Source organism: Ranitomeya variabilis, chromosome 2 (genome assembly GCF_051348905.1).
Source record: "Ranitomeya variabilis isolate aRanVar5 chromosome 2, aRanVar5.hap1, whole genome shotgun sequence".
Classification (NCBI taxonomy): Eukaryota; Metazoa; Chordata; class Amphibia; order Anura; family Dendrobatidae; genus Ranitomeya; species Ranitomeya variabilis.
The window spans coordinates 118,002,873-118,025,563 of record NC_135233.1 but is presented as its reverse complement, the minus strand read 5'-3'; the positions used below and the strand labels follow the sequence as shown (position 1 = coordinate 118,025,563).

The window sequence follows — 22,691 nt, the reverse complement described above, 5'->3', positions numbered from 1 at the left end:
GAGGGCAACACCAGGGAGGGGAAGAAGCCGTTAGTAGGCCCTATCCACCATTTTGTTTTTTCAAAACCACTTAATGAGAGCCGGAAGGTTGAAGCTCAGCTTTATTTAGTTGTGGGCAACACCAGGGAGGGGCAGAAGCCGTTAGTAGGCCGTAACCAAAGTTGAAGGCCAAATGCAGTTTAATTTCTGATACTATAGGCCGAAAGCCAGAAGGTGGAAGCTCCGATTTAGACAGTGGAGGACAATTTGAATTATGGACTGCAGACATACTTAGTAGGCTGTCCTCTGTGGACCATGCATCCAACACATTAACCCATTGTGCCGTAATGGACACGTAATCTTCCGTGGCCATGCCTACAGGTCCATGCGTCTGTTGTCAGGTGCACCTTTGTACTCACAGATTGCCAGAGTGCATGGACAATGCGGTCTTCTACAAGCTGGTGGAGGGTTGGGATGGCTTTTCTCGCAAAAGAAGTGTCGACTGGTTAGCTTGTAGCGTGGTACAGCGTAGTCCATCATGGCCTTATTAATAGTAAATAAAATATATAACTAGGCTCTATGAACTTTTAAATAGGTTCCAGGGGTACACGGGCAGCATTGGTGTGGTCAGTGGAGGAGTATTGCAAGTAGGGGCCGCAGACAGGCTCACAAAGGCCTAAAATAACAAACAGTAGGCAGTCATGGCAGTTTGAAATCGGTTACATGGATACACAGGCAGGCACTCCAGGCAGCATTGTGGTCAGTGGAGGAGTATTGCAAGTAGGGGCCGCAGACAGGCTCACAAAGGCCTAAAATAACAAACAGTAGGCAGTCATGGCAGTTTGAAATCGGTTACATGGATACACAGGCAGGCACTCCAGGCAGCATTGTGGTCAGTGGAGGAGTATTGCAAGTAGGGGCCGCAGACAGGCTCACAAAGGCCTAAAATAACAAACAGTAGGCAGTCATGGCAGTTTGAAATCGGTTACATGGATACACGGGCAGGCAGCTTGGTGGTGAGTGGAGGAGTATTTAAAGTAGGGACCGCAGACAGGCTTCAAAGGCCTAACATAATAAAATGGGCTGGCTGTAGGCACTTTATAATTGGTTCCAGGGGTACACGGGCAGCAGTGGTCTGGTCAGTGGAGGACTAGTGGAAGGAGGGAGCGCAGAAAGGCTTCAAAGGCCTAAAATAACAAACAATAGGCTCATGGCAGTTTTACAGCGGTTACATGGATACACGGGCAGGCAGCTTGGTGGTCAGTGGAGGAGTAGGGACCGCAGACAGGCTATCAAAGGCCTAAAATAACAAACAATAGGCTCATGGCAGTTTTACAGCGGTTACATGGATACACGGGCAGGCAGCTTGGTGGTGAGTGGAGGAGTATTTAAAGTATGGACCGCAGACAGGCTTCGAAGGCCTAACACAATAAAATGGGCTGGCTGTAGGCACTTTAAAATTGGTTCCAGGGGTACACGGGCAGCAGTGGTCTGGTCAGTGGAGGCCTAGTGGAAGTATGGACCGCAGACAGGCTTCGAAGGCCTAACACAATAAAATGGGCTTGCTGTAGGCACTTTAAAATTGGTTCCAGGGGTACACGGGCAGCAGTGGTCTGGTCAGTGGAGGACTAGTGGAAGGAGGGAGCGCAGAAAGGCTTCAAAGGCCTAAAATAACAAACAATAGGCTCATGGCAGTTTTACAGCGGTTACATGGATACACGGGCAGGCAGCTTGGTGCTGAGTGGAGGAGTAGGGACCGCAGACAGGCTATCAAAGGCCTAAAATAACAAACAATAGGCTCATGGCAGTTTTACAGCGGTTACATGGATACACGGGCAGGCAGCTTGGTGGTGAGTGGAGGAGTATTTAAAGTATGGACCGCAGACAGGCTTCGAAGGCCTAACACAATAAAATGGGCTGGCTGTAGGCACTTTAAAATTGGTTCCAGGGGTACACGGGCAGCAGTGGTCTGGTCAGTGGAGGCCTAGTGGAAGGAGGGACCGCAGACAGGCTTCGAAGGCCTAACACAATAAAATGGGCTGGCTGTAGGCACTTTAAAATTGGTTCCAGGGGTACACGGGCAGCAGTGGTCTGGTCAGTGGAGGCCTAGTGGAAGTATGGACCGCAGACAGGCTTCGAAGGCCTAACACAATAAAATGGGCTTGCTGTAGGCACTTTAAAATTGGTTCCAGGGGTACACGGGCAGCAGTGGTCTGGTCAGTGGAGGACTAGTGGAAGGAGGGAGCGCAGAAAGGCTTCAAAGGCCTAAAATAACAAACAATAGGCTCATGGCAGTTTTACAGCGGTTACATGGATACACGGGCAGGCAGCTTGGTGCTGAGTGGAGGAGTAGGGACCGCAGACAGGCTATCAAAGGCCTAAAATAACAAACAATAGGCTCATGGCAGTTTTACAGCGGTTACATGGATACACGGGCAGGCAGCTTGGTGGTGAGTGGAGGAGTATTTAAAGTATGGACCGCAGACAGGCTTCGAAGGCCTAACACAATAAAATGGGCTGGCTGTAGGCACTTTAAAATTGGTTCCAGGGGTACACGGGCAGCAGTGGTCTGGTCAGTGGAGGCCTAGTGGAAGGAGGGACCGCAGACAGGCTTCGAAGGCCTAACACAATAAAATGGGCTGGCTGTAGGCACTTTAAAATTGGTTCCAGGGGTACACGGGCAGCAGTGGTCTGGTCAGTGGAGGCCTAGTGGAAGTATGGACCGCAGACAGGCTTCAAAGGCCTAACACAATAAAATGGGCTGGCTGTAGGCACTTTAAAATTGGTTCCAGGGGTACACGGGCAGCAGTGGTCTGGTCAGTGGAGGACTAGTGGAAGGAGGGAGCGCAGAAAGGCTTCAAAGGCCTAAAATAACAAACAATAGGCTCATGGCAGTTTTACAGCGGTTACATGGATACACGGGCAGGCAGCTTGGTGGTCAGTGGAGGAGTAGGGACCGCAGACAGGCTATCAAAGGCCTAAAATAACAAACAATAGGCTCATGGCAGTTTTACAGCGGTTACATGGATACACGGGCAGGCAGCTTGGTGGTGAGTGGAGGAGTATTTAAAGTATGGACCGCAGACAGGCTTCGAAGGCCTAACACAATAAAATGGGCTGGCTGTAGGCACTTTAAAATTGGTTCCAGGGGTACACGGGCAGCAGTGGTCTGGTCAGTGGAGGCCTAGTGGAAGGAGGGACCGCAGACAGGCTTCGAAGACCTAACACAATAAAATGGGCTGGCTGTAGGCACTTTAAAATTGGTTCCAGGGGTACACGGGCAGCAGTGGTCTGGTCAGTGGAGGACTAGTGGAAGGAGGGAGCGCAGAAAGGCTTCAAAGGCCTAAAATAACAAACAATAGGCTCATGGCAGTTTTACAGCGGTTACATGGATACACGGGCAGGCAGCTTGGTGCTGAGTGGAGGAGTAGTGCAAGGAGTGTCTGTCCCAGTACTCCCAAAATATAAATAGATGTTAATGTCTCGCAAAACAACCAAAACAAAAAAAAAGGTGGCATACTTAGGTACAGGGGTGGGCTCATCTGCTGTGTTTCTGACATAGTAATTTGGCAGTAACTATTTAATGGTGCCAATATAGGACACAGACACAGACTACTTTAAGTTGCATCATAGATGTCTACAAATTTGTATTGTCAGTGCCAGACATTGAATGATGTCAGCGAATAGACTAAAGATTGGTGGAGCTGTGCGACATAATTTTGCACGTGGTAGAGCCCAGTTTGAGCTGGGGTAGGGGGGAACTCTCTTGAGGCCGGCGGGACCGCCCCAGGGCCACTCATGTTACAACGGTGTGTCTGACGTTGGGTGCGCACCACCACCGCCAGAGACACTACATTGTACTATGAGGGACCCAGTTGCAATGCCGTCAACCAAAAGCGAGCACACCCACCTCTTCAGACAAACAGCAGTCTCACGGGTGCTTGCGCCAAGTCGCGATACCACGGCCCCGTGTGGGGAGTTTGGCCATTTAGGGAGGTGTAAACATGTCGTATGCTGTACAATCTGCAGCAGCAAATTAGACATTAGAAAAGTAATTCACAGGCAAGAGCTTTTCATAGGAAAGCTAGGTGTCGGCCGGGCAAGGTGGGGCAAAAGATTTTGAAATCCAGTTGTGGTTCATTTTAATGAATGTTAGATCGTCAACATTTTGGGTAGCCAGACGAGTCCTTTTTTCGGTTAATATTGACCCTGCAGCACTGAATACTCTTTCTGATAGGACACTTGCTGCCGGGCAAGCAAGCTCCTGCAATGCATATTCTGCCAATTCTGGCCAGGTGTCTAATTTGGAGGCCCAGTAATCAAATGGGAATGACGGTTGAGGGAGAACATCGATAAGGGATGAAAAATAGTTAGTAACCATACTGGACAAATGTTGTCTCCTGTCACTTTCAATTGATGCAGCAGTACCTGTCCTGTCTGCGGTCATAGCAAAATCACTCCACAACCTGGTCAGAAAACCCCTCTGTCCAACGCCACTTCTGATGTGTGCACCCCTAACACTCCTAGTCTGCTGCCCCCTGGAGCTCGTGTGAGAACGATCACGTGCGCTGTGTGCTGGGAATGCCTGAAGCAAACGGTCAACAAGAGTTGATTGTTTGGTTGCTAATATTAGTTCCAAGTTCTCATGTGGCATAATATTTTGCAATTTGCCTTTATAGCGTGGATCAAGGAGGCAGGCCAACTAGTAATCGTCATCGTTCATCATTTTCGTAATGCGTGTGTCCCTTTTTAGGATACGTAAGGCATAATCCGCCATGTGGGCCAAAGTTCCAGTTGTCAAATCTCCGGTTGTGATTGGTTGAGGGGCAGTTGCAGGCAAATCTACGTCACTTGTGTCCCTCAAAAAACCAGAACCCGGCCGTGACACGCAACCAATTTCCTGTGCCCCCGTGAAAGTTTCCGCATTAAAAATATACTCATCCCCATCATCCTCCTCGTCCTCCACCTCCTCTTCGCCCGCTACCTCGTCCTGTACACTGCCCTGACCAGACAATGGCTGACTGTCATCAAGGCTTCCCTCTTCCTCTGGTGCAGACGCCTGCTCCTTTATGTGCGTCAAACTTTGCATCAGCAGACGCATTAGGGGGATGCTCATGCTTATTACGGCGTTGTCTGCACTAACCAGCCGTGTGCATTCCTCAAAACACTGAAGGACTTGACACATGTCTTGTATCTTCGACCACTGCACACCTGACAACTCCATGTCTGCCATCCTACTGCCTGCCCGTGTATCCTCCCACAAATAAATAACAGCACGCCTCTGTTCGCACAGTCTCTGAAGCATGTGCAGTGTTGAGTTCCACCTTGTTGCAACGTCTATGATTAGGCGATGCTGGGGAAGGTTCAAAGACCGCTGATAGGTCTGCATACGGCTGGCGTGTACAGGCGAACGTCGGATATGTGAGCAAAGTGCACGCACTTTGAGGAGCAGGTCGGAGAACCCAGGATAAGTTTTCAATAAGCACTGCACCACCAGGTTTAAGGTGTGAGCCAGGCAAGGAATGTGTTTCAGTTGGGAAAGGGAGATGGCAGCCATGAAATTCCTTCCGTTATCACTCACTACCTTGCCTGCCTCAAGATCTACTGTGCCCAGCCACGACTGCGTTTCTTGTTGCAAGAACTCGGACAGAACTTCCGCGGTGTGTCTGTTGTCGCCCAAACACTTCATAGCCAATACAGCCTGCTGACGCTTGGCAGTAGCTGGCACATAATGGGACAACTGGTGTGCAACAGTGTCATCTGCCGATGGAGTGGTTGGCCGACTGCGTTCTGTGGAAGAGCTGTAGCTTCTGCAGGAGGACGAGGAGGAGGAGGAGGGGGTGCGAACGCCTACAGCCAACTGTTTCCTAGACCGTGGGCTAGGCACAACTGTCCCTAAATTGATGTCGCCTGTGGACCCTGCATCCACCACATTCACCCAGTGTGCCGTGATGGACACATAACGTCCCTGGCCATGCCTACTGGTCCATGCATCTGTAGTCAGGTGCACCTTTGTACTCACAGATTGCCTAAGTGCATGGACGATGCGCTGTTTAACATGCTGGTGCAGGGCTGGGATGGCTTTTCTGGAAAAAAAGTGTCGACTAGGTAGCTCGTATCGTGGTTCAGCGTACTCCATCAGGGCTTTAAAAGCTTCGCTTTCAACTAAACGGTAGGGCATCATCTCTAACGAGATTAGTCTAGCTATGTGGGCGTTAAAACCCTGTGTACGCGGATGCGAGGATAAGTACTTCCTTTTTCTAACCAGAGTCTCATGTAGGGTGAGCTGGACTGGAGAGCAGGAGATCGTGGAACTTTCGGGTGTGCCGGTGTACATGGCAGACTGAGAGACGGTTGGAGACGGTATTGTTTCCGCCGGTGCCCTAGATGCAATATTTCCTCCTACTAAACTGGTGATTCCCTGACCCTGACTGCTTTTGGCTGGCAAAGAAACCTGCACAGATACTGCCGGTGGTGCGGAAAATGGTGGCCTTACAGTGACGGAAGGGATGTTGCGTTGCTGACTAGCTTCATTGGCCGAGGGTGCTACAACCTTAAGGGACGTTTGGTAGTTAGTCCAGGCTTGAAAATGCATGGTGGTTAAGTGTCTATGCATGCAACTAGTATTTAGACTTTTCAGATTCTGACCTCTGCTTAAGCTAGTTGAACATTTTTGACAGATGACTTTGCGCTGATCAGTTGGATGTTGTTTAAAAAAATGCCAGACTGCACTCTTCCTAGACTCGGATCCCTTTTCAGGGATTGCAGACTGAGCTTTAACCGGATGGCCACGCTGTCCTCCAACAGGTTTTGGCTTTGACACGCGTTTTGGGCCAGATACGGGCCCGGCAGATGGAACCTGTTGCGATGTTGATGCCTGCTGCGGCCCCTCCTCCACCTCCGCTTCTGAACTACTGCCGCCTGCACCCTGTTCCCCCAATGGCTGCCAATCGGGGTCAATAACTGGGTCATCTATTACCTCCTCTTCGAGCTCGTGTGCAACTTCGTCTGTGTCACTGTGTCGGTCGGTGGTATAGCGTTCGTGGCGGGGCAACATAGTCTCATCAGGGTCTGATTGTGGATCTGTACCCTGAGAGGGCAATGTGGTGGTCTGAGTCAAAGGAGCAGCATAGTACTCTGGCTGTGGCTGTGCATCAGTGCACTCCATGTCAGAATCTACTTGTAATGGGCATGGCCTGTTAAATGTTTCACTTTCTAAGCCAGGGACGGTATGTGTAAAGAGCTCCATGGAGTGACCCGTTGTGTCGCCTGCTGCATCCTTCTCTCTTGTTGTAGTTTTTGCTGAGGAGGACAAGGAAGCGACTTGTCCCTGACCGTGAACATCCACAAGCGACGCGCTGCTTTTACATTTACCAGTTTCGGAAGAGGAGGCAAAAGAGCTAGAGGCTGAGTCTGCAATGTAAGCCAAAACTTGCTGTTGCTGCTCCGCCTTTAAAAGCGGTTTTCCTACTCCCAGAAAAGAGAGCGTTCGAGGCCTTGTGTAGCCTGACGACGAAACTGGCTCCACAGCTCCAGACTTAGGTGGAATATTTTTATCCCCACGACCACCTGATGCTCCACTACCACTACCATCATTACCAGCTGACAATGAACGCCCACGACGACCTCTTGCACCAGACTTCCTCATTGTTTAAAAATCGTAACCAAACTAACTTTATTTGTTGCTGTCAAACAACTTACACGGTGAGCTATAACTTCAGTATGATTTCAATATCCCTTAACAGGTTGGTGAGACCACAAGGAAAATCAGGCACAATGTTACACACTCTGTTTTCTGTGACACCAAATCACAGAGATGACACACACGCAGGACTGTCACTCAAGCACTAATGTCAATATTAATCTCCCACCTAATTTATTTTTTTTTTTTTCTCTGTGAGACTTTAGAAACCAAATAATATTTAAAAAAAAACAAAAAAACAAGGCTTTCTATGGCCCACTGAATGAGAGATGGCACGCACAGGAGTGGCACACAAGCCCTGACTGAGGCCAATATTTTTCTCCCACTGATTGATGTAGTGTTTTTGTGTTGAGGTTGATTTTAAAACACAAATGAAGGAAAAAAATAAAAAGGCTTTCTATGGCCCACAATTAGAGAGAGAGGTGGCACACCCAGGAGTCAAGACTGGCACACAAGCTGAAATGGCAATATTACTCTCCCACTGTTTTTTTATGTATTTTTTTTTTATTTTCAGGGAGACTTTAGAAACCAAATAATATTAAAAAAAAAACAAAAAAAAGGCTTTCTATGGCCCACTGAATGAGAGGGACAGAGGTGGCACACCCAGGAGTCAAAACTGGCACACAAGCTGAAAGGGCAATATTACTCTCCCACTGTTTTTTTAGGTATTTTTTTTGTTTCAGGGAGACTTTAGAAACCAAATAATATTTAAAAAAAAAAAATAAATAAATAGGCTTTCTATAGCCCACTGAATGAGAGATAGCACACACAGCAGTGGCACACAAGCCCTGACTGAGGCCAATATTTTTCTCCCACTGATTGATGTAGTGTTTTTGTGTTGAGGTAGATTTTAGAACACAAATGAAGGAAAAAATAAATAGGCTTTCTATGGCCCACTGAATGAGAGGGACAGAGGTGGCACACCCAGGAGTCAAGACTGGCACACAAGCTGAAATGGCAATATTACTCTCCCACTGTTTTTTTAGGTATTTTTTTTTTTATTTTCAGGGAGACTTTAGAAACCAAATAATATTAAAAAAAAAAAAAACAAGGCTTTCTATGGCCCACTGAATGAGAGGGACAGAGGTGGCACACCCAGGAGTGAAGACTGGCACACAAGCTGAAAGGGCAATATTACTCTCCCACTGTTTTTTTATGTATTTTTTTTTTTATTTTCAGGGAGACTTTAGAAACCAAATAATATTAAAAAAAAACAAAAAAAACAAGGCTTTCTATGGCCCACTGAATGAGAGATGGCACGCACAGGAGTGGCACACAAGCCCTGACTGAGGCCAATATTTTTCTCCCACTGATTGATGTAGTGTTTTTGTGTTGAGGTTGATTTTAAAACACAAATGAAGGAAAAAAATAAAAAGGCTTTCTATGGCCCACAATTAGAGAGAGAGGTGGCACACCCAGGAGTCAAGACTGGCACACAAGCTGAAATGGCAATATTACTCTCCCACTGTTTTTTTATGTATTTTTTTTTTTATTTTCAGGGAGACTTTAGAAACCAAATAATATTAAAAAAAAAAAAAAAAAAAAAAGGCTTTCTATGGCCCACTGAATGAGAGGGACAGAGGTGGCACACCCAGGAGTCAAGACTGGCACACAAGCTGAAAGGGCAATATTACTCTCCCACTGTTTTTTTAGGTATTTTTTTTGTTTCAGGGAGACTTTAGAAACCAAATAATATTTAAAAAAAAAAAATAAATAAATAGGCTTTCTATAGCCCACTGAATGAGAGATAGCACACACAGCAGTGGCACACAAGCCCTGACTGAGGCCAATATTTTTCTCCCACTGATTGATGTAGTGTTTTTGTGTTGAGGTAGATTTTAGAACACAAATGAAGGAAAAAATAAATAGGCTTTCTATGGCCCACTGAATGAGAGGGACAGAGGTGGCACACCCAGGAGTCAAGACTGGCACACAAGCTGAAATGGCAATATTACTCTCCCACTGTTTTTTTATGTATTTTTTTTTTTATTTTCAGGGAGACTTTAGAAACCAAATAATATTAAAAAAAAAAAAAACAAGGCTTTCTATGGCCCACTGAATGAGAGGGACAGAGGTGGCACACCCAGGAGTGAAGACTGGCACACAAGCTGAAAGGGCAATATTACTCTCCCACTGTTTTTTTATGTATTTTTTTTTTTATTTTCAGGGAGACTTTAGAAACCAAATAATATTAAAAAAAAAAAAAAAAAACAAGGCTTTCTATGGCCCACTGAATGAGAGATGGCACGCACAGGAGTGGCACACAAGCCCTGACTGAGGCCAATATTTTTCTCCCACTGATTGATGTAGTGTTTTTGTGTTGAGGTTGATTTTAAAACACAAATGAAGGAAAAAAATAAAAAGGCTTTCTATGGCCCACAATTAGAGAGAGAGGTGGCACACCCAGGAGTCAAGACTGGCACACAAGCTGAAATGGCAATATTACTCTCCCACTGTTTTTTTATGTATTTTTTTTTTATTTTCAGGGAGACTTTAGAAACCAAATAATATTAAAAAAAAAACAAAAAAACAAGGCTTTCTATGGCCCACTGAATGAGAGGGACAGAGGTGGCACACCCAGGAGTCAAGACTGGCACACAAGCTGAAATGGCAATATTACTCTCCCACTGTTTTTTTATGTATTTTTTTTTTTATTTTCAGGGAGACTTTAGAAACCAAATAATATTAAAAAAAAAAAAAAACAAGGCTTTCTATGGCCCACTGAATGAGAGGGACAGAGGTGGCACACCCAGGAGTGAAGACTGGCACACAAGCTGAAAGGGCAATATTACTCTCCCACTGTTTTTTTATGTATTTTTTTTTTTATTTTCAGGGAGACTTTAGAAACCAAATAATATTAAAAAAAAAAAAAAAAAAAGGCTTTCTATGGCCCACTGAATGAGAGGGACAGAGGTGGCACACCCAGGAGTCAAGACTGGCACACAAGCTGAAAGGGCAATATTACTCTCCCACTGTTTTTTTAGGTATTTTTTTTGTTTCAGGGAGACTTTAGAAACCAAATAATATTTAAAAAAAAAAAAAAAATAAATAGGCTTTCTATAGCCCACTGAATGAGAGATAGCACACACAGCAGTGGCACACAAGCCCTGACTGAGGCCAATATTTTTCTCCCACTGATTGATGTAGTGTTTTTGTGTTGAGGTAGATTTTAGAACACAAATGAAGGAAAAAATAAATAGGCTTTCTATGGCCCACTCAGTGAGAGATGGCACACACAGGGATGGCACTGTAGCAGAAATGCCAATCTTAATCTCCCACAAAAAAAAAAAAAAACAGGGACTGTCCTACAATTACTATCTCCCCTGCAGTAATCTCAGCCAGGTATGGCAGGCAGCAATAGGAGTGGACTGATGCACAAATTAAATAAAAAGTGTGGACAAACAAAAAAGATAGCTGTGCAGAAAGGAAGGAATAAGAGGATATGTGCTTTGATAAAAGCAGTTGGTTTCCACAGTGGCGTACACACAGGAATACAGCTATCAGGGAGCCTTCTAGGGCAGCCCAATGAGCTACAGCGCTGAGGGGAAAAAAAAAAAAAATAGCTTCCACTGTCCCTGCACACCGAAGGTGGTGTTGGACAGTGGAAATCGCTGCAGCACAAGCGGTTTGGTGGTTAGTGGACCCTGCCTAACGCTCTCCCTGATTCTGACGAAGCGGCAGCAACCTCTCCCTAAGCTCAGATCAGCAGCAGTAAGATGGCGGTCGGCGGGAACGCCCCTTTATAGCCCCTGTGACGCCGCAGACAGCAAGCCAATCACTGCAATGCCCTTCTCTAAGATGGTGGGGACCAGGACCTATGTCATCACGCTGCCCACACTCTGCGTTCACCTTCATTGGCTGAGAAATGGCGCTTTTCGCGTCATTGAAACGCGACTTTGGCGCGAAAGTCGCGTACCGCATGGCCGACAAGCACAGGGGTCGGATCGGGTTTCATGAGATGCCGACTTAGCCAAAAGTCGGCGACTTTTGAAAATGATCGACCCGTTTCGCTCAACCCTAATTCAGGGTGCTGAAACTTTTGCATCTGCCAATTTTCCTTTTTGTAATTTTTAAAATGTAAAAAATTACAACATGTAATACTGAGTAAATGTGTCATCTTTAACTTTAGCCCTATTAGAGATCATTTCATCAACTTGCTTAACTGTTCACAATATCAGTAATTTTGATAATGGTGCAAAAACATTTACATGCCACTGTTGGTGTGGATTATATCAAAGTGAACAAGTAAAACCGGTGTGCAAAAGCTGACATGCACAGTTAAATTTCTTCTCTTTTTTAATTTCAGACTTACAAAACGTTCCCCCCTTCCCAAAAATTACGTGATAGAAAATGCTAGGTAGGTACACGTCCAAAAAGCCAGATGCAAAATTTGGCTAGAAAAACATATGCGCAAAAAAAATTGTATGTGATATGCATACATTTTGAGGTAGACAGTTGCAGTAAAATGTCTGAGATTTGAGGAATTTGTTTTTCTATAAAAAAAAAAATTATACCCCTTTCACAAAAAGGATTGCACAAGAAGTGACAAAACTTGTTATAGTTACTTCCAGCAAGCAAGTATACTGTCTCTGATTTACACTGATTTTTAGTTTTTTGCTTCTGTATAGAATGTTGTGCTGTCTTGCTGCTGATTTCTAGTGCATTAAGAATCAAATGCAGCAGGAGAAATACCACCTACACCATATCACTGATCAATCACACTGTCACTGCTGCTGGCACCTTTCCTACCTCTCTCTTTATATACAACACATTACTGTATTACTGAGTTGTGAGCTCTGACGTTCTCTCACTTTCCTAAATCACCCTGAAATGGCTGCTGCATTCTTTGCATCAGCTTTTATACAGGCTATGATAGTCCGTCATGATTGGCTTTGCTTTACCATGTGATGTGAGAGCTGCAAGGCAATATGTGAGCCTTCTGTGGCTGATACAATATTCAGCAATGTGTAAGATGGAAGCAGGCATGTTTTGGCAGTTTGCATGAATTGCTAATTGTTTCAATTGGTCTTAAAATTCTATATAAATTCAACTTGCTTTGAATCAATTTACTCATCCTCATTGTATAGAATTTACCTTGGTGAATTTACAGAATTATCTTATATGCTTTTTATATTAAAATATTTGTCATTAGAGAAAGTCAACCATTTCACACTCCTTAGCTGGGTTACTATAGTACACTGACATGTTTTTCATGTATCAGAGTACTATATATTCCTGATATAAGAATTGAGTTTGCTATAATGCAAATCAAAGCTCTGCACAAACATTGGCGAGGTTGTCCAGAATTAGAAAGACCGTATCTTTTGTATTATAAAACACACTTTTTTTTGCCCAATTTCGGGGGGAATTGGTGGTGCATCTTATAATCCACATGTAGCGTAACAGGGGGATGGGGTGGCTACAGGGGGCGGAGTCCCAGGAGGCAGGTTTGCTGCTGGGGGAAGCTGGCGGTGGTGGCAGGAGTGGGGCGATACTGCGGGTTCCAAGCTTGAAGGAGGTGGCGTTCAGTGGTGCGTGGCTGCAGCAGGGCCCAGGCTTTCAGAAAATGTCAGGAGTCCCCTCACTTCCCATTGTTTTCACTGAGGTGGAAAATGGCCACCGGAGGAGATGCATTCTCAGATTGAGCTCTTGCCCAAACACCCCCCTCCTCACAGCCTGGGCCCTGAAGCATCGCCTCACTCCTGCCATTGCCAGTTTCCTGCAGAAGTGATCCTGCCTCCTGGGACACCACTCCACCTAAGCCGCCTTCTCCGGTAAGCAAACTATGTGATGCACCACCATTTTATAAAAAAAAACATTTTTTTCCTATTTTCCTCCCCAAAATTTGGGGTGCATCTTATGGTCTTATAATGAGCAAAATATATGGCTGCTTTCTTTAAGAGCCACATTTGTCCACAGATTGTGTGTGAAATTGAAAATAACAGCCATGTTTTTCTTATCCTAAACAGCTCCTCTCAAAGTGGTTTTCTCATATGATGTTGCTAGGAGTTCAGAGTTGATTCAAGAAAAAAAACATTAAAGTTCTTAAGGATGGTAAGATTTCTGCCCATAAATCCTGCAGAATTGGGAACACAGCTCTGGAAATTAATACAATCTGTAATTCATTATCAGTATGATGCAACATACAGGTAATGCAATGTACGTATCTTATTTTGTAAGTTGCAAAGAACAATTCTATATTTGAAATTCCAATTGGATTTTTTAAATCTTAATTTTTTGCATATTTTTAAATTAAGATTGTGAGCCTCTGGGGACGGAATGATGTGAATGGTGATAATATCTGTCCTGTGTTTTGGACATTAAAGAAGTTACACATTTGCAAGGGAAGTATATAATCAGTTTCTGGACGACAAATTAATAGGAAGATTTAGAAAATAAAGATTAAGAGACTACAATGACAGCCTTTAGTTTCACAATATAGGCACCTGCCCCAGGCACCATACTTTCAGTAATAATAGAAGATAATGAATAGTTGTTAAGGTACCTTCACATTAAGCGACGCTGCAGCGATAGCGACAACGATGCTGATCGCTGCAGCGTCGCTGTTTGGTCGCTGGAGAGCTGTCACACAGACCGCTCTCCAGCGACCAACGATGCCGAGGTCCCCGGGTAACCAGGGTAAACATCGGGTTGCTAAGCGCAGGGCCGCGCTTAGTAACCCGATGTTTACCCTGGTTACCAGCGTAAAAGTAAAAAAAACAAACACTACATACTCACCTGCGCGTCCCCCGGCGTCCGCTTCCTGCACTGACTGAGCGCCGGCCCTAACAGCACAGCGGTGACGTCACCGCTGTGCTGTACTTTCACTTTCACTTTACGGCGATCAGTCAGAGCAGGAAGCAGACGGCAGGGGACGCGCAGGTGAGTATGTACTGGTTTTTTTTTTTACTTTTACGCTGGTAACCAGGGTAAACATCGGGTTACTAAGCGCGGCCCTGTGCTTAGTAACCCGATATTTACCCTGGTTACCAGCGTAAAACATCGCTGGTATCGTTGCTTTTGGTGTCAAACCTGACGATAAACGCCGGTCTGACGACCAAATAAAGTTCTGAACTTTCTTCAACGACCAGCGATATCACAGCAGGATCCTGATCGCTGCTGCGTGTCAAACTAAACGATATCGCTAGCCAGGACGCTGCAACGTCACGGATCGCTAGCGATATCATTTAGTGTGAAGGTACCTTTAATGAATGTCACATAATTAATATTTACTGGATATTTATGGTAGCAGTGAAAAACTGTTAGGAGTGTAAAGATGTTTTACAGGTATTGTGAACAACTAATAAAATATTAATTGGATTTGTGAATTGAAAACTTAAGAGGACTTATCATGGCAAAGGTCCTCCACTCTTAAAAAAGGCATGAAAAATATGTTTGTTATAATGTAAAATACTATTGTCTATTTTTAAAAATCATTTTAAGGAAGACAAAAATTCTGCAGAGTGTCACATTCTGTTGACCTTTATCTGCCAAATGGCAGGAGTTCAATACAAACAGACTGTATGCAATAGGGGCTGAAAATTGTTAAAGGAAGCCTGTCAGTAAATTCATACCCCCCTCCCCCCGTGAAATATGATGATACTATACAAGTGAGTGAAATACATAATTAAATGATCTTTGTAGTATATAGGGTGAGCATTTTAATCAAGTGAAGTATGTGCTCTTAGACTTTTTCTTGACTCTGTATTCCGCTCTATGTCGGGGCTAAGGCAAAACCTCCGCATATCAGCCTGAGGTTTCGCCAGCAGAGTGACATTTTGAGTGATCGAGACCACCAACAATCTACGACACATGTTAGATTGTATCTGTCATTTAAATTAAATGTCATAGGTAGGGTTGAGCGACCTTTATATTTTTAGGGTCGAAACCCGACTGTCTTAAAAGTCGAGTCGAGTGAAATCGGCCGACCACCGTGAAAAGTCGGGGATCGGCCGAAACACGAAACCCAATGAAGAATTTAATTATTATATATATTTTTTTCTCTCTCTCTCTCTCTCCTCCGAACGGGAAGGCTGGTTTTACACATTGCAAATCGCTGCAACACGCAAGCGAAAAAATGGCGATAGTTGTGCACGCCCCCTGACACCTATGTCATCACTCTGCCGCTCCTTCATTGGCTGCAATAATGGCGCTAAACGCGTCATACGAAACGCGACTTTGGCGCCAAGTTCGCGTACCGCGTGGCCGACCCCGCACAGGGATCGGGTCGGGTTTCATGAGACTTATGAAAATGACCGATCCGTTTCGCTCAACCCTAGTCATAGGTACTTTTTAATTGTATAAATATCTATAATATCAAACAAAGCTTGATTTCATTCTCTATAAAATATGTTATGCTTCTCGATAGTACCAGTATTACTAGTTTCATCTCATATTAAAGCAATTTTATTGTGTCATCAGCACAGTACTTCCTTCTCGGGAACCAATAGATCAAAATGCCAAGCATGCTTATGGCTTCTCACATGAGTAAAACCCTGCCAAACTCAACACCTCCAATACAATTAACCACAATTTTACCTTAACTGCCTTTAAAGGGAGCCTGTCACCAGGTTAGTTCCATTTACGATTCGGCCACCACCTTTCAGCCCTGATATACAACATTCTAATATGTTGTATATAAGCCTCCAGTCCAGCCTGCTAGACAAGAAACTACCTTTTATTAAACTCTCCTATGGGGTGGTCAGGTCTGATTGCGTCGCTGTCTCAGTTTGGTGCCTCCCTTCTTCTTGTGATTGCCATCCACCTCTCTTCTGTTTTTTGTGGATGACATGTCCTACATCATCCACAGAGTGTCTCAGCCATCGTGCTCCTGCACAAGCGTACTTCCCTGCCCTGACCAAGGCAGAGAAAAGTAGTGCGGTGCGCATGTGCTGGGGTCTCTGTGACCTTTCCTGGTGCATGCACAGAGCAAAGTACGCCTGTGCAGTAAAACGATGCTGAGTACATTGTGTGGATGACATAGGGCGTGTGATTCACACGAAGCAAGAAGGAGCACAGCATTACAAGAAGAGAAGAGCCACCGGACCAAGACAGCGATACCCATAGGACCGGACCGCCCCATAGATGAGTATTATAAAAGTTGTTTTTCTTTTGTTGCATGCCGGATTGGGGGCTTATGTACAGCATATTAGACTCATGTATATCAGGGCTGAAAGGTGGTGATCTTGTCTCACATGGGACAAACAGGTTCCCGTTAATTGAAAAAGGGCATTAAACCACTGCATAACAGTATTGGTTGTTTGATAGCTTATAATAACTTCATAGAGACAACTGATCCCACCATGACGACATCTCCCATAACATACACCTACACATAGAAAATCTGTCCTTCCATTTCCTTATCCATATTTGTATAAAATATGGATATTAGTTAGACAAATAAAATAGTGAAAAAATACAAAAAAAAAACGACTTTGTGCGAATTCTAATATTAAATATCTGTATGTGAAGTTAATTTCTCATAAACATTTTCATTTCCCTGTCATCCAGTCACTCTGATAGTTGTCCCGCTGCCTATGTCAGGTCCTCTACAACTTCTCACTCCCTACCATTGTGCAGATAACTACAGTAAAACTGAATTTTTCAGGGTTGAATTTAGAGGGAATCTGTCACCAGAATTTTGCTACCTCATCTGAGAGTAGCATAATGAAGGAAAACAAACCCTGATTACAATGATGTATCACTTAATTTACTGAGTGCAGTCATTCTGACATAATCAGAATTTTTAGATGTAGCATGTAGAGAGCTCAGAAAGTTAAATCCCGCCTACACCACAGCTTTCTGTGTACATTGTCAATTAATAATAAGCTACTTATCAGAGGAGGGGGCGTGGTCAGACCACTTGGACAACAGGGAGATCATCTCTGAAATCAGTGTCTCAGCACCTACCTCATGCTGTCCTCAGATTACACAACAAAAACATGTTGACAAATTCCTTTTAATTGACAAAATGTTAATTTTCAAGACCAGTAACGTCATTTACCAGATGGACCTGACAAACCACAGCTTTTCTAAACAGACCATTTACTACCACTTTTTGTAACAAGCTAAAAATTGGTCAATGATGGAAAGTATTGTCCAGCGTACATGAGCAAAAGAGGAAGTGGCTAAACTTCCGTCTTTTCAGTTTTATTGAGAATAACCTGCAAAAAAGGAAATAGGACATTGTACTTTTAGGAAACACATAAAATAGTATGATACTGTAAATCCTGAGAAATATACACTTGAATAATAATTTCTAAATAGAATTGCCAACTACTTTAACTGTTAACTGCATGTCTGCTCCTATACATTCGATATTGTGTCCCTCAGTGGTCTTCTGGCATTAACCTTCGGGGGAAGCCACATCAATTGACCGCTTCAGCCATCGCTAGCCACTGATCCACCATCTTCCTGATCATATGGAATGTGAAAATTCCAATGAAAGAAGAAAACTGAGAGCACTCACCATCCTAAAAATAGTCCTTTATTGCAACGGAAGAATCTTCAGCAGGGGAGAATGTAAAATTGTGACAGACGACGGCCGTTTCGCACTGCTGCGCTTCCATGGGACCTGTGGAAGCGCAGCAGTATGAAACGGCAGTCATCTGTCACAATTCACATTCTCCCCTGCTGAAGATTCTTCCGTTGCAATAAAGAACTATTTTTTAGGACGGTGAGTGCTCTTCAGTTTTCTTCTTTCATTGAAATTTTCCTGTATACTTTTTCAGATTGAGCACCCGATCCTTTTGGGGCATTTGTGGCACATGGCTGTGGTGAGTGTGAGGCGCAGTGAACCCTTGTTGCAGTGGTGCGGATTCTTTGCTTTTTTTATTGGGATATGGAATGTGAAGACAGCAGTCAAATCAGCAGATGTGATGATTTCCACCCGACGGGTATGCCAAGAGACCAGGTAGGGACACAGTACCGAGTGTGGAGGAGTGAAACTGTCCAAATAGATAAGAATATGGTGAGAGGTTTTTTCTTACATCACCCAAGGCCCATTAAAGTTAAAGAAGTGGTCCAAAACTAACACATATCTTAATCCTAAAATTCCCTACCATTTCCTCATTCCGCCATCTAACTGTTTTATTTTTTTTTTACTACTTCCTGTTTTATGAAACTTTATTTGAGAACCCTCAGTATATAATGGGATATTTAAATGAAACGTCATCAGGATGCAGAGACTGAAAATGAAGAGTCATGTGTGACATCCATTTCAGGGGGTGGCCTTTTCCCTGCTCTGCTTTGCGTCAGTTGTTGATTTCGATGTATAACATTATGATCTTGTCACTGTACAATATTTTTTTAAGTACACAGTAACAGTGCACTCTCTCATCGGCACTGAGAAGAACTGACGAGCCGTCAAAAGAGTGCACTGTCATTGTGCATTGTAAGAGAAAACACGTTTAGTAGAGACCAGCTGCACCAACACGTGACATCACTTGTGATGGCGGAGCAGGTTTCTGCTTCCTGATGCAGTCTTGCTTGAGTATGCCTGGATGCACTGGAGGTTCTCAAGCAAAGCGTCATCACATAGGTCATAGGAAAAAAAATAATAAAGCAGTTAGATAGTGTAGTGAGTGAACAATAGGGAATTTTTACTTAAAGTATATTAGAAAAGAGATTAGAGAGATTAGATTGTTATGTTAAATAGAAAGGGATTAAAGATTAAAATAAATGTTAGTTTTGGATCACTCCTTTAGGTATTACAGTATTGGGCAACCTTTTTTATGTAAAAGTGACCAGTTGTGCTACTGTCCTCTGAAGAGAACTGAGCACTATTACGGTACATTCGCCCTACCACAGTTACCTCCCCTACACAACACAGAGGTTGGTTGTGGTAGTCGCTTGCTCCTCAAATTTCATTGTTCAGTCTTTGAAGTGAGGAATAATAATGAAGAAAACTACAGTAACGAGAACACAACATACCTTGAAGATTTTCTAACTAAGAGATTTATTTGCTGCATACATTCACTTTTTTTATCTTGCTATGCAAGGCAAGTTTGCTTGGTGGAATGGTTTGGAATTCGTTTAACATATAACAGGTTCCCTGATTAACTGGTTTTGAGAACTTTGTGGGAATAATCAGGCGTGTCCCCAGTTAAGCTGCCAGCTGCAGATAAACTAAAACAATGCCTATTACAAAATGCACAGAAAAGTTGGCTTCTTGGGTGGATCTCTGCATTGGTTCCAAGTGATGGACCATCATTTATTAAAGGGGTTATCTTGTTTACAAAAAAATATTTTCTTTTAGACCTTATTAGGGATTTATAAGTTCATGTGAGAGAGGTCTCCCATTTAGGAATTGGCTAAAACAGAAATTGACTACAAAGAGCACCTTTCCTGTCCCGCCTCAACCAATCTATTGATTTGAATGAGTACTGTGTAATGCAAGTTTGTTCACCTTAAGTACATGTCATTTTGCTGAAAATAAGTTTTGTATTGCTGTTTAACTTAAAATATTGCGCCATCTGCCATCTTTAGCCTCTGTGTTGCACTGTCTATCGCTGGCTGCAGAATTGGTCAATTGAAAATCCCTCAGTGAGCTCATTCTGACGATCCAATGAGCAAGTTTCTAACTTATTTATCTGTCTTTTCAGAGCTCCTATTAGCTGATTTATAAACACTGATAGCATCAAAGTTGAAAGTGCAGCAAAACAAGAATGACTTTTAGCCACAAATACATTCATTTCAGTAAAAAAAAAATTGTTCCTTGAAGCAGACAAAAATTAGTTATGTAGTTTCATAGGTTGAAAAAAGACCTAGGTCCATTGAATGCTTACTGCCAGGTTCTCCAACAGATTGCGGGTAATCAATGAGCGCCCAACTGGAGATTGTCAGAAGTAGAGAACCGCATTAAATGCATCAATTGTTTAAAAGTAAACCTGTCAGCAGGATTGTTTTCAGTAAACTACAGACACTGTCAGGTCGCCACTGTTATACTGATTAATATGATACATTGGTTGATTAAATCCGTCAAGTGGTTCTTGTTTAATCTTTGTAGTTTTCAGTTAATGATATGCTCATGTCTCGGGACGGCCTGTGGGGGGGTGTTGTGGGAGGGGCTTTATGTGGTGCTCTGCTTACATATTCATCTGCGTGGCTTATGACAGGTCACTGATCCGTCACTGACTTGCCCCCTATTTTACATACTGCATATCATATTGTGTGATCTCAAAATTAAAATTAACGTTCATCAAAATGGCGCTGGTAACGGCCAGTAGCATCTATCGCGTTCCACTACTGCATGAGCGCTGCCACCGGCGACATTTTAAATTTGGCCCCATCAAAGTGGCACCGGAACAGGAGCTTGTGCAGTAGCATCTATCTTCTTTTGATAGATGTTACTGTGCAGGTGCCGCCGGCGCCATCTTGATGGAGCCAATTTTTTTTCTCCAGCAAAATGACTGCAGCGCTTGCGCAGTAGCATCTATCGTCCCCATTAGTGATGAGCGAATAAATTCGTTACTCGAGATTTCTCGAGCACGCTCGGGGGTCCTCCCAGTATTTTTTAGTGCTCGGAGTTTTAGTTTTTAGCGCCGCAGCTGAATGATTTACATCTGTTAGCCTGCATAAGCACATGTGGGGATTCCCTAGCAACCAGGCAACCCCCACATGTACTTATGTGGCTATCAGATGTAAATCATTCAGCTGCGGTGCTAAAAACTAAAACTCCGAGCACTAAAAAATACTCGGAGGACCCCCGAGCGTGCACGGGAAATCTCGAGTAATGAGTATATTCGCTCATCACTAGTCTCCATCGATACCAGCAGGTGTGGCTGACATTAGTTAAATGTGTATGGGGGATTTAGTACCTATTGACTAATCCAGTCCTTAAAGTTAGCCATCTAGTTCAATGACATTGGGTGGAGGATAATAATCTTTCTGGGAATGTTCTGACAAAGATCTTTTGTGAGCTAGTAACTATCTGATGAAAATTTTAAGCATCACAAACTTTCCAAATGATTAATGACATTGATCGCATAAGACGATAGTTCATTGTGAGATTTCTACTGACAAACTGCTCTTATGGTTGAAATCATCTATTTTTATTAACTTTAGACTAATGTGTAAAAGCACCTTTAAAGGAAAGGGAAGAATTCAAGAATGCTATGATATCCCATATTCTTACAGTACTATGATGATCAGGTATACATGGTGAAACATCACATACAACATTCACATATGTAAAATCAAAGCAGAATGAGAAAAAGAGAAAATGTCCTTTTCTTACCTGAATGTTTCCAGCCTAAACCCACATTATAAAGAAATAACATCTTTCTATTATTAATACTTACAAATTCAAGTATCATAAGGAAATCCGGAAAAGAAGTAAACGTTCTTATCCCTGATGGTAGTGGAGAGATATCTCCATAAACTGGAGGTGCTGCATTGGTGGTTGCCATTGTATGAGGTCTGGAGATAATAGGCTGTGTAATACTGGAGCAGCGACAGCCTTGGCAATACTGAAACTTCTGCAGTGTAAAAGCTACTTATTCATGCACTACTCCACCTTAGAGGGATGGTAAAGCCATTGTTACACTCCCTTAGCAACTGAGTGCTCCGCTTACATGTGAAAGGTGTTGCCAGCTTGTAAGGTATAAAGACTTGGTATTTCTCAATAGTGACATCTGTCTGAGTATGTGAACATGCAGGATAACAATAACAAAATTGTTGTCCCATGTTGAAAGAACGCATACTAGCTCATGTCTATCTATCTATCTCATCTCCATCACGCTCATATCTATCTATCTATCTATCTATCTATCTATCTATCTATCTATCTATCTATCTATCCATCTCATGTCTAGCATATGTATAATCATTTAATACTCTGGCTTGCAAAAGTATTCCCCCTCCCCATTGGTATTTTTCATTTTTTGCTACCTTTCAACCTGGAATTTCACAGGGTTTTTTTAGGGTTTGCATCAGTTCATGTAAAGAACATGCCTACAACTGTGAACATTTGATTTTCTTTTTATTGTGAAGCAAATAACAAATAGGACAA

General features: G+C 43.4%; 1 protein-coding gene across 1 annotated transcript in view; it reads right to left on the bottom strand.

Moving 5' to 3' along the window:
* Positions 1–22,167, bottom strand: part of MAL (mal, T cell differentiation protein (MAL blood group)) — a 106,579-nt gene extending 84,412 nt beyond the window's left edge. The window contains exon 1 of the mRNA XM_077282891.1: positions 21,982–22,167. Coding sequence (XP_077139006.1) covers positions 21,982–22,089 — 108 coding nt within the window. The 5' untranslated portion in view covers positions 22,090–22,167. The remainder of the gene's footprint in view (positions 1–21,981) is intronic.
* Between the last annotated feature and the right edge of the window lie 524 nt (positions 22,168–22,691).